The sequence below is a fragment of the Gorilla gorilla genome, chromosome 9 (assembly GCF_029281585.2).
Source record: "Gorilla gorilla gorilla isolate KB3781 chromosome 9, NHGRI_mGorGor1-v2.1_pri, whole genome shotgun sequence".
NCBI classification, from domain to species: Eukaryota; Metazoa; Chordata; class Mammalia; order Primates; family Hominidae; genus Gorilla; species Gorilla gorilla.
Genome location: NC_073233.2, coordinates 7,038,939 through 7,053,200, shown reverse-complemented (window position 1 = coordinate 7,053,200; position 14,262 = coordinate 7,038,939). Strand labels below are relative to the sequence as shown.

The 14,262-nt window shown below is 54.0% G+C and overlaps 1 protein-coding gene across 10 annotated transcripts in view; it reads right to left on the bottom strand.

Moving 5' to 3' along the window:
- The window catches only part of PHRF1 (PHD and ring finger domains 1), a 35,903-nt gene that overhangs the window by 7,064 nt on the left and 14,577 nt on the right, over positions 1–14,262 (bottom strand). For 9 of the 10 annotated variants that reach the window (XM_031016170.3, XM_031016174.3, XM_031016176.3 and 6 more), the window contains 6 exons: positions 13,563–13,646; positions 12,356–12,471; positions 7,851–7,948; positions 7,351–7,526; positions 6,419–6,548; positions 3,297–3,424 (listed from right to left, as the gene is read on the bottom strand). In XM_031016170.3, the coding sequence (XP_030872030.3) occupies positions 3,297–3,424; positions 6,419–6,548; positions 7,351–7,526; positions 7,851–7,948; positions 12,356–12,471; positions 13,563–13,646 (732 nt within the window). Of the gene's footprint in view, positions 1–3,296; positions 3,425–6,418; positions 6,549–7,350; positions 7,527–7,850; positions 7,949–12,355; positions 12,661–13,562; positions 13,649–14,262 lie in introns of those variants that run through there. The other variant, XM_063710839.1, reaches the window with a different exon arrangement.

The window sequence follows — 14,262 nt, the reverse complement described above, 5'->3', positions numbered from 1 at the left end:
CAGCGAACACTAGAGCAGGAAAATACTAAGCCAAAGTCAATGGGCTTCGCAGGCATGATGACCGACAAGCAGGAACAATGCTGCACACATCGGCCGTGAAGCTCCTGCAGGCTACCAGAGGCTCTCAGACATTGCGGTGTCACCATCACGTCGTAGTAGCATTAAGTGAAAACTCACAAAGAGGGAAACAAAAAATTCAACTGATGACTGACAGTAAAACCCCTTGATGGCTCACATCTGTAATCCCAGCATTCTGGGAGCCCAAGGCAGACAGATCATTTGAGGCCAGTTCAAGACCAGCCTGGCCAACATGGTGAAACCCCATCTCTACTAAAAATACAAAAATTAGCTGGGCGGGGTGGCGGACGCCTGTAATCCCAGCTACTCAGGAGGCTGAGGCAAGAGAATTGCTTGAACCCGGGAGGCAGAGGTTGCAGTGAACCAAGATTGCACCACTGTAACTCCAGCCTGGGGGACAGAGCGAGACTCTGTCTCAAAAACAAAAACAAACAAACAAACAAACAAGAACACCAAAAAACCCTTGAGAAGATGACACAAATTTAGATTTTAAGCGCTGTCATTATTCCTAAATTCCTAAAAACCCTAAGAGTTACTAGCTGTTTCCTTCTGATTCTAGGCAGAGCGGACAGGGCAGCCTCCCACTGTGGCTGGGACTGCATCGCCTGAAGGCAGGCGCCGCCCCTCCCAAGGGCGAACACCCTCACCTGCCACTGGGCCCCCAGGCTGTGGTCCCAGAACGCTGTCTGCAGAAGAAAGGAATCACAGAAACAGCATGAGGACAAAAAGCTCAGGAGAACGCCCAGGAGTGTTCTGGGCACAGGGATGGGAGAGGAGGTTCCAACCCAGGCTCAGGGCACCCCGCAAAGCAAAGGGAGAGCCCAGGGGACCTGAGAACTGTGAAATAGCAGGTCCTTATCCAACACCTGGTCATGGCTTTAGCTTCTACTCCAGGAATTTTGCCTGAATGAATAAACAGATCAGATGTTCGAATAATGCATTTAAAACTAAAATAAGGGGGCCAGGCATGGTGGCTCACACCTGGAATCCCAGCACTTTGGGAGGCCAAGGTGGGTGGATCACTTGAGGTCGGGAGTTCAAGACCAGCCTGACCAACATGGCAAAACCCCATCTCTACTAAAAATACAAAACTTAGACGGGCGTGGTAGCACACACCTGTAATCCCAGCTATTTGGGAGGCCGAGGTTGCAGTGAGCTGAGATCATACCACTGCACTCCAGCCTCAGCAACAAGAGCGAAACTCCATCTCAAAAAAAAAAAAAAAAAAAAAACTAAAATATGGTTTTAGATAAATATGTATTATATGAGTTTATATTTACTAGGAAATAATAATCTTGAGTATAAATTCACATAAAGATGCGGCAGACTTGGCACTCACACCTGTAATCCCAGCACTTTGGGAGGTTGAGGCAGGAGGATCATTTGAGCCTAGGAGTTCAAGACCAGCCTGGGGAACGCAGTGAGACCCCGTCTCCACCAAAAAAAGAAAATTAGCTAGGTGAGGTGGTGTGAGCCTGTGGTCCCAGCTACTTGAGAGGCTGACGTGGGAGGATCACCTTAACCTGGGAGGTCAAGGCGGTTGCAGTGAGCCAGGATCATGTCACTGCACTCCAGCCCGGGTAACAGAACCAGACTTTGTTCCCGCCCCAACCTAAAACAAACAAACAAACAACACTTCGTGAGGCTTAGATGACAAACTGCTTAAGCCCAGGAGTCTAAGACCAGCCTGGGCAACATGGCGAACCCTTGTGTCTACAAAAAATACAAAAACTAGCCGGGCACGGTGGGCTATGCCTGTAGTCCCAGCTACTCAGGAAGCTGAGGTGGGAGGATCACCTGGGCCTGGGGAGGTCAAGGCTGCAGTGAGCTGGGATTGAGCCATTGCACTTCAGCCTGGGCCACAGAGTGATACCATCTCAAAAAACAAAACAAAGGCTGGGCACGGTGGCTCACTCCTGTAATCCCAGCACTTTGGGGGCCAAGGTGGGCAGATCACGAGGTCAGTTCAAGACCAGCCTGACCAACATGGTGAAACTCTATCTCTAATAAAAATACAAAAATTAGCTGGGCGTCGTGGGACACGCCTATAATCCCAGCTACTCAGGAGGCTGAGGCAGGAGAATCACTTGAACCCGGGAGGTGGAGGGTGCAGTGAGCCGACATCGCACCACTGCACTCCAGTGTGGGGACAGAGTGAGACTCTGTCTCAAAAAAAAAAAAAACAAAAAAACAAAAAAAAAACAAAAAAACAAAAAAACCAAAAAAGATTCAGCAAACACTTGAACAATGGCTGCAACTCAGTTTTGTTTTGTTTTGTTTTGTTTTTGAGGCAGAGTTTTGCTCTCGTCTCCCAGGCTGGAGTGCAGTGGTGCAATCTCGGCTCACTGCAACCTCTGCCTCCCGGGGTTCAAGTGATTCTCCTGCCTCAGCCTCCTGAGGCTGGGACTGCAGGTGCCTGCCACCACACCCAGCTAATTTTTAGTCTTTTTAGTAGAGATGGGGTTTCACCATGTTGGCCAGGCTGGCCTTGAACTCCAGATCTCAGGTGATCCGTCCACCTCAGCCCCCCAAAGTGGTGGGATCACAGGTGTGAGCCACCGCGCTCGGCCACAATTCAAGTTTTTACATATTAAGGTGTTTTAAATGTGCAGTCCAAGTGGACAAGGTGATACATTTAGTCCCGGTTTGAGCATCACAAACATGCACACGAATGACACACCACCCTCCACCCCATCAACACAGACAATAATTAGGGATCAACTAAAAATGAATATTAAATGTCTGGTCCATGATTTTGGATGGAAAGGGCCTAGGACAACAAACGCCACGACGTATACCAAGGAGGCCGCTCCCAGGGCCCAGCGAACATGGGTCAGAGGAGGTGGACGGGGCCTGTCAGATACGGCTTGTGTCACTCCTCAGAGCCAGGCTGGCCAGGCCTGCCTGAAACCCACAGCTGCTCCTGGGGGCCTCTGCCAGAGGGCTTGCACTGGCCTGGCTCACACCTAGCTCCCCGACCAGCTGATGGCTTCAGGAAGGTTCCTTGGGGGCACACGACCACCCCTCAACCCCTCAGTGTGCCTTAGGAAACAGCTGGCCTCAACCCCATCTTCAGTCTGTGCTACAGAAATGTTCATTTCCATCAGCAAATCACTGAGTAAATACAGAAAAGCAAAGACGATGATGATCCCTGCTCCATAACCGCACGAGGGTGCCAAGGCCGGCGGGAGGCTCAGGCCCTGCCACCCAGTGCTCACCTTGACCTTCTTCCCTCTTCTCTTCTTCACTCGATGTTGGCGTTTCTTAGATCTTGTCGCTGAGCTCTTACTTTTTGCGGATGGTCCGGACGGGGTTTTCTTTCTTCCCGGCACTTTCTTCCGTCTTCCTAAGGAAAAGAGGTTGAAGTCTGTGCTTCTCTGTGCTGGGCCCTCCCTGCCCCATTCCTGTGAGTCCAGCCCAGTGGACGGAGCCCAAGGAGCCGGTACAGCGGGACCACACGCACCGGCTTGCAATTTTTTTTTTTTTTTTGAGACAGGATCTTGCCCTGTCACCCAAGCTGGAGTGCAGTGGCACAATCTCAGCTCACAGCAGCCTCAAACTCCTGGGCTCACGTGATTCTCCTGCCTCAGCCTCCCAAGCAGCTGGAACTACAGGTAGGCACCACCGTGCCCAGCTAATTTTTTTTATAGATAGGGCTTATCATGTTGCCCAGGCTGGTCTCTGGGCTCAAGCAATCCTCCTGCCTCAGCCTCCTAAAGAGCTAGAATTACAGGTGTGAGCCACCACGCCTGCCCAAATTTTTTTTTGAGACGGAGTCTTGCTCTATCACGAAGGCTGAAGTGCACTGGTGCGATCTTACCTCACTGCAACCTCTGCCTCCTGGGTTCAAGCGATTCTCCTGCCTCAGCCTCCCAAGTAGCTAGGATTACAGGCGTGTGCCACCACACCCGGCTAATTTTTGTATTTTTGTTTTGTTTTGTTTTTTTTGAGACGGAGTCTCGCTCTGTCACCCAGGCTGGAATGCAGTGGTGTGATCTCGGCTCACTGCAATCTCTGCCTCCCAGGTTCACGCCATTCTCCTGCCTCAGCCTCCCGTGTAGCTGGGACTACAGGCGCCCGCCACCACGCCCAGCTAATTTTTTGTATTTTTAGTAGAGACGGGGTTTCACCGTGTTAGCCAGGATGGTCTCGATCTCCTGACCTCGTGATCCGCCCACCTCGGCCTCCCAAAGTGCTGGGATTACAGGTGTAAGCCACCGCGCCCGGCCTAATTTTTGTATTTTTAATAGAGACAGAGTTTTGTTAAGTTGGCCAGGCTGGTCTTGAACTCCTGATCTCAGGTGACACACCCGCCTCAGCCTCCCAAAGTGCTGGGATTACAGGTGCGAGCCACTGTGCCCGGCGTCAAAGATTTTTAAACGGAGAAATAAACCATATATATATATATATATTTGGAGACTGAGTCTCACTCTGTCACCCAGGCTGGACTGCAGTGGCGCCATCTCAAACTCCTGGCCTCAAGCTATCCACCTGCCCCAGCCTCCCAAAGTGCTGGGATTACAAGCTACTCAGGAGGCTGAGGCACCACAATTGCTTGAGCCTGGGAGGCAGAGGTTGCAGTGAGCTGAGATTGCGCCATTGCACTCCAGCCTGGGCAAGATGAGATCCTGTCTCAAAAAAAAAAAAAAAAGGAATAAAAATAATGTGTTCCTATCGGGGAGAGACACAGAAAATGAGCTGCACCGAAGAACAGAGCCTGACACCCCTGAGTGCACCATTAGATATCTTACATAATTCTCATCAGGGCCAGGCACCATGGCTCACACCTGTAACCCCAGCACTTTGGGAGGCCGAGGCAGGTGGACTGCTTGAGACTTTAACACAAATGAGCTCACTGCACATCTGTAGTGACATAAAGATTAGAACAATTTTAACTGCAAAACACACCCAGCCAAACGCCCATCAACAGGACAAACTGTGGCATATTCATACAATGGAATATTTCTCAATAATAAAAAATCAGCCACAGACACAGGTAATTACAGAGATTCCCAGAGTACTGTGCTGAACAAAAGGAGCAAGTTGGGCCCCTGCACCAGACCCACAGACGCTGAGTCCCCCGGAGCCCCAGGACCCTGCACGAGACCCACAGACGCCGAGTCCCCCGGAGCCCCAGGACCAGCACGACCAACACACAGTGATGCACATGGCCACAGGGCTGCTGGTGGGGCCAGAAGTGCGGTCTCATAACTATTTCTGTGCTGGCTGGAATGGAAGTTACGTCTGTCAAACCTAGGACTACACACTAAAGCGAGTGCATTCACTTAATAAAAAGCACGTATGCTTCAGGCCAGGCGCGGTGGCTCAGGCCTGTAATCCCAGCACTTTGGGAGGCTGAGGTGGTCGGATCACCTGAGGTCGGGAGTTCAAGACCAGCCTGGCCAACATGGTGAAGCCCCATCTCTACTAAAAATACAAAAACTAGGTGGGCGTGGTGGCGGGTGCCTGTAATTCCAGCTACTTGGGAGGCTGAGGCAGGAGAAACACTTGAACCCGGAAGGTGGAGGATGCAGTGAGCCAAGATCGCGCCACTGCACTCCAGCCTGGGAGAGCGAGACTGTCTCAAAAAAAAAAAAAAGAAAAAAGAAAAAGTATGCATGCTTCAATACAGATAATTTCTAAAAGATCACAGATTAGAACGCACTGAGTAAAGCAGGAGTCCATGTGTCCACAGTGACTTAATTCCCCACGAGGGAAAGGGAATGCTCTTCTGAGAGCCAAATGTGCACGCGCACCAGCGCCGGGGGTGTCTGACAAGGTGCAATCCACGGCTCTCCCCAGGAGCGGCCCGTTAATTTTAAGGGAGAATTAGTCACTTCACAGTGGACCTCTGAGAACCAAGTCATCAAAGTTAACCAGCACTGGGACAAAATTACCAAAACTCACAGAGAAAAGGACTGAAAACCTGAACAGGGCAGAAGCAAGACAAGACGTGAAATCACTGATCTCAACTCGGCCCCCACAGAAAAGCCCAGGCCCAGATGGCTTCAGGGCGTATTCTGACAAATGTTTACAGCAAAAATAACAAGACTGTTTCCATAAACTTCAGGATGCAATCCTTCCAGAAAGCAGAGGGGAACAATGCGGGAAGGCCGGCATCACCCTGACACAATGCCAGAGGCAGCGTGGTCGCAGATCGGCACATCAGACCCACACCTCCCGGGCCCGGCGCGGCTTCTGTGTAGTGTTTTCAGCTGAGAAGATTAACTTGCAGAAAGAAGAAATGGAAATGCCCACAGCCTTGAGGGAAGCAGTGAGTGAACCTCGGGCGTGGGTCCCAGCATGTGGCTGGCGGGAGAGTCCATCCCTCCAGGCTTACTTGTCTTCCTCTTCCGTCGGGCGGGAGTGCGCGGCGTCAGGGGGCGCTGATACACGGCGGTGCTCAGGCCAGTCGCCACGGCCTCGATGGCTTCGTCCAGCAGGGAAGACCCGAGGCGCCCTGGTGTGTGCTACAGGCAAGGGGGCGGTGCCGTCAGATGCCCTTGGGGCCTCAGCCGGTCCAGCACAGACCCCAAATGGAGCCCAGAACACAGCCCACAATGGCAGCCAGAGAAGCAGGACAGCCTCCCCACCCGCCACTGCAGCAGCCACGGCCCGGCCTTCCTCTCCCCTGCCAGAGGCTGCCAAGCACTCCCACGGGGGCAAGGCGGGTGGGGGACAGACAGCATCCCAGGGGCACACGAGAGGGCACCAGTCACTGTGGTGGGGGTGGCGCAGGTACTGGGCAGGGCACTGGACAGGGACAGCCCCCGCCCCATCCAGCCTTCTCAGTCCACTCCAAATTCAGCGTTAGGCTTGCCAAGGGCACACACCACATGCCCACAGCCCAGACCCTCCTGCTTGTCCAATGTCCAGGGAAAGGCTGCTGTCAGGACGGAGGCTGCAGGGAGCACCTGAAACCGAGCACCAGGTCCAGTGCAAGAGGAAGGTGCTCACAGGTGCCTAGAGGGAGCGGTGCTGGCATGGGGCCTGGGGAACAAGGGGGGTTTCCTAGAGCCCCCACCCCCAGGGCCAGGCTTCACCTGCCCCTCAATACCTGGCTCCAGGTGCTCAGAGAGGCAGCCCCACCTTGGGCCGCTGGGGTCACCCTGGGGTGCACTCACCTGCTCCCCTCAGCAGGCCGAAGAACATGAGCCACCGGGGCCGGGCGGACCCCACAGTGCCGACGACGCCCCTCCCACCCACCCGGACTGCTGAGATCACTCTGGGCAGCTGGGGTTCTGCGACTGGCATCAGGGCTGGGCCACCCACCTGGACCCTCCTGGCCGTGGAGATCCGGTTCCGGTTCACGGTTGCTCTCACTCTCTCACTCTGCCGTGTCCTGGCTATCGCCCGGGTCCTACCTGCTTGAGGCCGAAGCCTGCTAGTGGTGGGCACCACATCAGCCAAGAGCAGGGAGACCTCCTCCTCACTCACGGGACCCGCATCTGGGAAGAACCACCAGGGCTGATGTGCCACACTCACAGGCCACACGGCTCCCCCAACGGCTCCCCCTGTGGCTGCTGGCCAAGTAGCAGCCCTGGTTTGGGCCGACCTGTGCACAGGACCCAGGGCTGCTCATGGAGCCTGCTGCTCCTAACACTGAGGACCGGAACCCCCCAGCCAATGGACCCCACACACATCCCTGAGAAGACGAGCCCGAGACAGCCCTAGATGTCCTCCCGACACCGCAGCCAACCCTAACCCCGGGGACCCCAGAGCGGACAGTGAGAAGGCCCATGTGCGCCTTGGGACGGGAGCAGTGTCCTTACCAGCGGCAAGGACAACACCAGGTGCAGCACATTCCGGGCAGAACCACTCATCCACCGGCACCTCCTGGAGAGGGGGGTCCAAGCATTCCATGTGGTACCTACAGGAGAGAGCAGCGCCAAAGCATCCGGGTGCTGCTCACAGCTTTCCCAAACCTCCTCAAGTGAGGGGACCACAAAGCAGGCCTCCGATGGCACCCAAGTCTGCGATGCATTCTTATGGGCTGACCCACATCCCCCCAAAATTCATAAGAAGCCCTAACCCCCGATGTGACAGCAGATAGACATGGAACCTTTAAGGTTATAGGATTGATGTCCTTAGATGAGGGAAGGCCAGGTGAGGTCACAGCGGGGAGGCAGCCGTCTGTAAGTCAGGAAGGGGGCCTCCCCAGGAACCAGGCCTGCTGGTATCTCAGACGTCCAGTTTCCAAAACCAAGAAAAGGAAGACCTGCGGTTTACGCTGCCCAGCCTGTGGTATCCTGACAGCAACTGAGCTGGCTGCGACACATGACACACACCTAGAGGCTGACAGTGACTCACGCTGAGCTCCTGCGGTAGGTGCTGCCTGTGGGGCCCCCTTCCCAGAGAGCTTGTCTCCCCCACCCTCACTCCCGGGGTTTCAAACACTGCACCTCACACCAAGCCACTGAAGAAGGCGAAGGTTTCTTTGCTGAAAGGAAACTACGTTTTAATTGTTTCTATCGAGCCTCCCGGGAAGGTAGTTTGGGAAGTGCTGCCACTGGTATGAGGTATATGTGCCCCTCCAAGCAACCGAGGCTCGGGAGTCTATGCAAAGATCCTTGAAACTTCATCCCAAAGACCCCAGACAGCCCTGAGTAAGGCAAAAACAATCAAGGGAAGGGAGTCAAGCTGATGATTTCCCTGAAAATTGAGCCTGAATTCAACTGAACTTAACTACCACTTACCACGGGCTGAACTGTTCTAGGATCTAAGATACGAGTTAAACAAGAGTAAACCCATTCTCCCAAGAGTCCTGCACCTATGAGAAGGTGTCCGCTGTGTGGCCCTTGCTAGGGCCATACAAGAAAGACAGGAGACAGGCACGCAGGAAGAGAAGCCAACTGCCCCGGGCACACGACACGCCCTGCCAGGCCAGCAGAGAGGGGCGGCGGGTGGGGGCACTCCAAGAGCCTAACTAGGTCCCCTAACATCTGCTCTTATACAAGTTCTCTGGGGACAAAGGCAAGGATGAGCAGTACCTTCTTTCAAAGAATTCCAAAGTCTGAAAAGGTCCAACCCACTTTCCCACCACTGAGCTCCAGCAGCCTTGGAGGAGGCTGCGGCTCACCTGAGGCCCGAGCAGAAGGCCCCTCTGCGCCCGGCAGGCGCCCATCCACAGCCAGGCCAGGCCTGTGTCCCCCACACTCATCCCCGAGAAGAGGAGATTGGCTGCAAGTTTAAATATGAGCACGGGGACAAGGAGGGCTGCCGAGACCTGCCCAGCTACGGTGCAGGCACCCATGGCTCCACCTGCACAGGGAGCTTCATGGCCCTGCAGCTGAAGGTGCTCAGATCTGACCTGCCCAGGGAGGGGAGGGCCACACCTAACAGGCCTCAGTGAGCCCCTGCACTGCCTCCCCGGTGAACACACTTTTAAATTAGATTGTAACTTAAAAAAGAAAAAAATCAGAAACTGTATCTTATTTCATGTAATGTCAGTGTATCTACAGATAGTGTTTTTTTTGTTTTTTGTTTTTAGTCTCTCTGGAGTGCAGTGGCGCAATCTCGGCTCACTGCAACCTCCGCCTCCCAGGTTCAAGGTATTTGCGTGCCTCAGCCTCCCAAGGATCAGGGGTTACAGGTGTGAACCACCACGCCCGGCCAATTTTTACATTTTTAGTAGAGACGGGGTTTCGCCATGTTGGCCAGGCTGGTCTCAAACTCCTGAGCTCAGGTGATCTGCCCGCCTCGGCCTACTGTGATTCCATTTTGACATGAAGAACTGAGTAATTTTAGACGTGTGATTTTTAAGTCAGACTTAACTGAAAATTTAGCAGACTGCAAACTGTAACAGTATGGAAATGTTTAGAAGTATGAGAATCGTTATACTGATCAGTTTTAATGTTTTAGATCCACCAGGGTTTTTATGTACTTGCGTTGTTTTATCTGCCAAGTAATTCAAGTAGTGTAGGTAGAAAGAAAATCAATATATCAAATTTGTAAATGTAATTTATAATAAAAAATTTTAATTAAGTTGTAAACATTCCCAAGAGCCTTGTTAGAAGGTACTACAACTAGGTTGGGCATAGTGGCTCACGCCTTTAATCTCAGCACTTTGGGAGGCCGAGGTGGGTGGATCACCTGAGACCAGGAGTTCCACACCAGCCTGGCCAACATGGTGAAACCCCGTTTCTCCATAAAATACAAAAATTAGCCAGGTGTGGTGGCACGTGCCTGTAATCCCAGCTACTGAGGAGGCTGAGGCAGGACAGTCACTTGAACCTTGAACCGAGGTTGCAGCGACTCACTGCAGAGGCTGCAGCGACTCACTGCAGAGGCTGCAGCGACTCACTGCAGAGGCTGCAGCGACTCACTGCAGAGGCTGCAGCGACTCACTGCAGAGGCTGCAGCGACTCACTGCAGAGGCTGCAGCGACTCACTGCAGAGGCTGCAGCGACTCACTGCAGAGGCTGCAGCGACTCACTGCAGAGGTTGCAGTGAGCCAAGATGGCGCCACTGCACTCCAGCCTGGATGACGGACCAAGACTCTGCCTTGAAAAAAACAAGTAAATGAGTAAAATAAAAGCTAACAGGAAAACCAGGCTTTGTGCGTGAAAACCTGCCTACCAGCTGCCCTCGAGCCACTAGAAGGCTCACGGCCCCGGCCTGCGATGAGGGCCTTGCCCAAGACGGTGCCTGTGGCAACCAGGACCAGGTCTCTCTATCATGCCATGGCCTCTCAGGCCGTGTCCAGTGATTCCAGGCCAGCCCAGGCCCTTCCTTCACATGCCCAGAGTGGCCGCAGCCACAGGTAAAGAGGACCAGTCCTACACATGGGCATGGAGTGCTGAGCCACCCCTCCACCTTTTTTTTTCTTTTTAAGCATTCTGCATATATTCACGGTGTAAGTCAGTAATCAACAGCCAATAAGCACTGTGCCCAGGGCTGCAATGACCAGGCTGCTGGGATAGTCAAGGCAGCAGCACTGCCCTTCAGACTCACAGCAACCAACTCAGTGCCTGCCGGGGCAACTGGCAGCAGACGCTCCCAGGAATCCTGAGGAGGTGAGGACCGTCAGGGCAGAGCACTCAGGAAACTCACAAAACATGGATTTAGGCTCAGACTCGTGAGAAAGGAGGGAAAGCGAGATGTCTGCGAATGTGAGCAGAGGCGTGGCTATCTCCCGGCTGCTGGGAGCAGAGGGCAGGACCAAGCAGGGGCTGGGGACCTGGAAGGGCCGGCGGAGCGCACTGCAAGGCCCCTGTACTCCCACAGGCCATAAGGAGGGCGAACTGACGATGAGACAAACGTGGTGGCCGCCTGCAGGACCCCCAAGGAGGCCCCTGCAGTGTCTGCAAAAGGACAGCCAGCAATTCCTGCACCAACAACAGCGTGAGTGGAGCAAAGGCCTGGGTATGTGGCTAACAACGAGGTGACAGGTGGGGGCACAAGCGGCTGTGCTCAAGGACGAGTCAAAGCTGGGACGACCGGGACCACCCGCCACAGAGCAAAGGCCTTCACCAGGAGCCCGTCCTCGGTGCGGCTCCAGCCGCGGCATGTCAAGGCCTCCTGGCTCCGGCTGTTCCGTAGTCCAAACCCTGACCCAGCTACTTCCCACCCAAGAGAAGGCCCCAGATCGAGCAGCCTCACTGGTTCTTTCAACAAGGGAAAGATTTCCAGAATCCTCTCTCCATAATTTCGCAGCAGAAAAATTATTCAAATCAACAGGGAAAGCCCCTCACAGGAGGCTAATGGAGAAGGGGGCATCTGCTTACAGCCAACGACACAAAGCAGGGATGAGGAGACAAGTGTCACAGGCTCCTGGGAAGCCAGGGCCACGCAGGACCACAGCAGGCGCTCTCAGCTGTGCCAGGGAGAACAGCAGGTGCAGCATAACTGGACATGCACCAGAGGGTGAAGGAGGAGCAGGGTGAAAGGTGAGGGACCAAGGCAGCCAGAATGATGGATGCAGGCACAGCCACCCCTCCCCCACAAAGGCCGGGACCAGGACACGTCCTACCCTCTGGCTGACCAGCCCCACAGCCTCCTGTCTGGCTGTTTTCTTTCTTGTCTTGATGTATTACCTGCACTTCTGTGAGCAGCCTCAGAATGTTTTTTGGGGAAAGACTGAAGTGTAAATGAGTGTAACAGGAAGGCCCGCAGGTGCCTGTGGTCCGCAGGACTGAACCGCGCTGCTGAGGGTGGTGAGCACAGCTCCAGGTGCTGGGACTCAGACTTCACAGAGCGAAGAGGCTCTGCATCCCTCCTGCGCTTGGCCCGCCTTGCACGCAGCAGGGCACGTGTGCCAGTCCCAACCGTCCCTTACCCCGCATCGCAGCCGTCGCAGAGCAAAAGCCTGTCCTCGCGGTCGCTCCTGCCGCACACCTCACAGAAGGTTGGGTCCTCCTCCTCCTCACTCGCTTTGGTGTTCTCCACTGGGATCTAGGACAGAATCGTCGGTCACCACCACACAGGACCCAAACTCCCCGCGGTCACTTCCCAGCATGAAACGCAGTTAATCCAGAATCCATCCATTGCCTTAGATTCCCATGTGGGCTCCACAGGCCCAGAGGGTCTCCCTCGACGTGCACACAGGCATTTTTATGTTTTCTACCATCTCAGGGTGGTGATCTAAGAGGAAAGTATTCAACAGAAAGCAAAGTATGATGCACGGAAAGGAGCGGGTAAGCCCTGGGGCCCCAAAGTGGAGTAATCAAGTAGGGCGAGGCAGCAGGTGCTGGACTGCCACGGAAGAGCAAGATCTGCCTCTTAAAAAAAAAAAAAAAAAGGCTGGGCACGTTGGCTCACGCCTGTAATCCCAGCACTTTGGGAGGCCGAGGTGGGTGGATCACGAGGTCAGGAGATCGAGACCATCCTGGCTAACACAGTGAAACCCCGTCTCTACTAAAAATACAAAAAATTAGCCGGGCGTGGTGGCGGGTGCCTGTAGTCCCAGCTACTCGGGAGGCTGAGGCAGGACAATGGCGTGAACCCAGGAGGCAGAGCTTGCAGTGAGCCGAGATTGTGCCACTGCACTCCAGCCTGGGCAAAAGAGTGAGACTCTTGTCTCGGGGGGAAAAAAAAAAAAACAGCCTGGTGTGGTGGCTCACACCTGTGGACCCAGCTACTCAGGAGGCTGAGGCATGAGGATTGCTTGAGCCCAGGAGATTGAGGCTGTAGTAAGCTGTGATTGTGCTACTGCACTCCAGCCTGGGTGAAAGAGCAAGATGGTGTCTCAAAAATAAAGAGCTCCGAGCAGACGGGCCAGAGCACTGCTCCCAGATGTGATGGGTACAGGGGTGGGGTCGAAGGGATATCCCAGGAGCTGGCAATATCTCTGCCTCTAACCCCCAACCCAGACCCCAAACCCCCCAGACAGGGCTCATGACCACAAGGGGCACTTGAGTTGATTTCTATGAAGCGTTTAACCAACCCTCATTTCAGGAGAGCAAGCCCACTTTGGAAAGCACGCTGTGTCCCACGGGGCCGGGACAGAAGCACGGCTGGGGCCTCACGGCAGCGTCCACACTCACCTTTCTTAAGATTTTACCACCAAATTGAGCTCGAATACAAACGCACTGAAATAGAGTTCGATCAACTGGACAGGAATTGGCATTCTGTGAGAAATAAAAACAGGATCACAATCTTGTCAATCACTTTCACTTAGAGATCAAAAATTATTTTACACTGAAAATCAAGTATCTGCTACATGCCTCCATGTGCCAGGCCCTCCACTAAGCGAGCCTTGCCTCCCTGCAGAGCTGCCAGCCCTGGCGGGGAGGAAAGAGCAGCTCCATGAACGTGTAGCATCTCAGTGACAAGTAAGAACAATAAAGGGAGGATGGACAGGCGTGGGGGCGGCATTGTGCACAGGCCCCTCTGCGGTGAGCCCGTTCAAGTCTTCTGCTAACTTTTCCAAAAGATTGTTGGACATTCACTAGTAAATTTTTAGAATTTCTTTTTACAGGCCGGGAGCAGGGGGCTCATACCTGTAATCCCAGCACTTTGGGAGGCTGAGGCAGGCAGATTACCTGAGGTCGGGAGTTCGAGACCAGCCTGACTGACACAGAGAAACCCCGCCTCTACTAAAAATACAAAATTAGCTAGGTGTGGTGGCGCATTCCTGTAACCGCAGCTACTCGGGAAGCTGAGGCAGGAGAATCGTTTGAACCCGAGAGGCTGAGGTTGCGGTGAGCCGAGATGGCGCCACTGCACTCCAGCTTGGGTGACAAG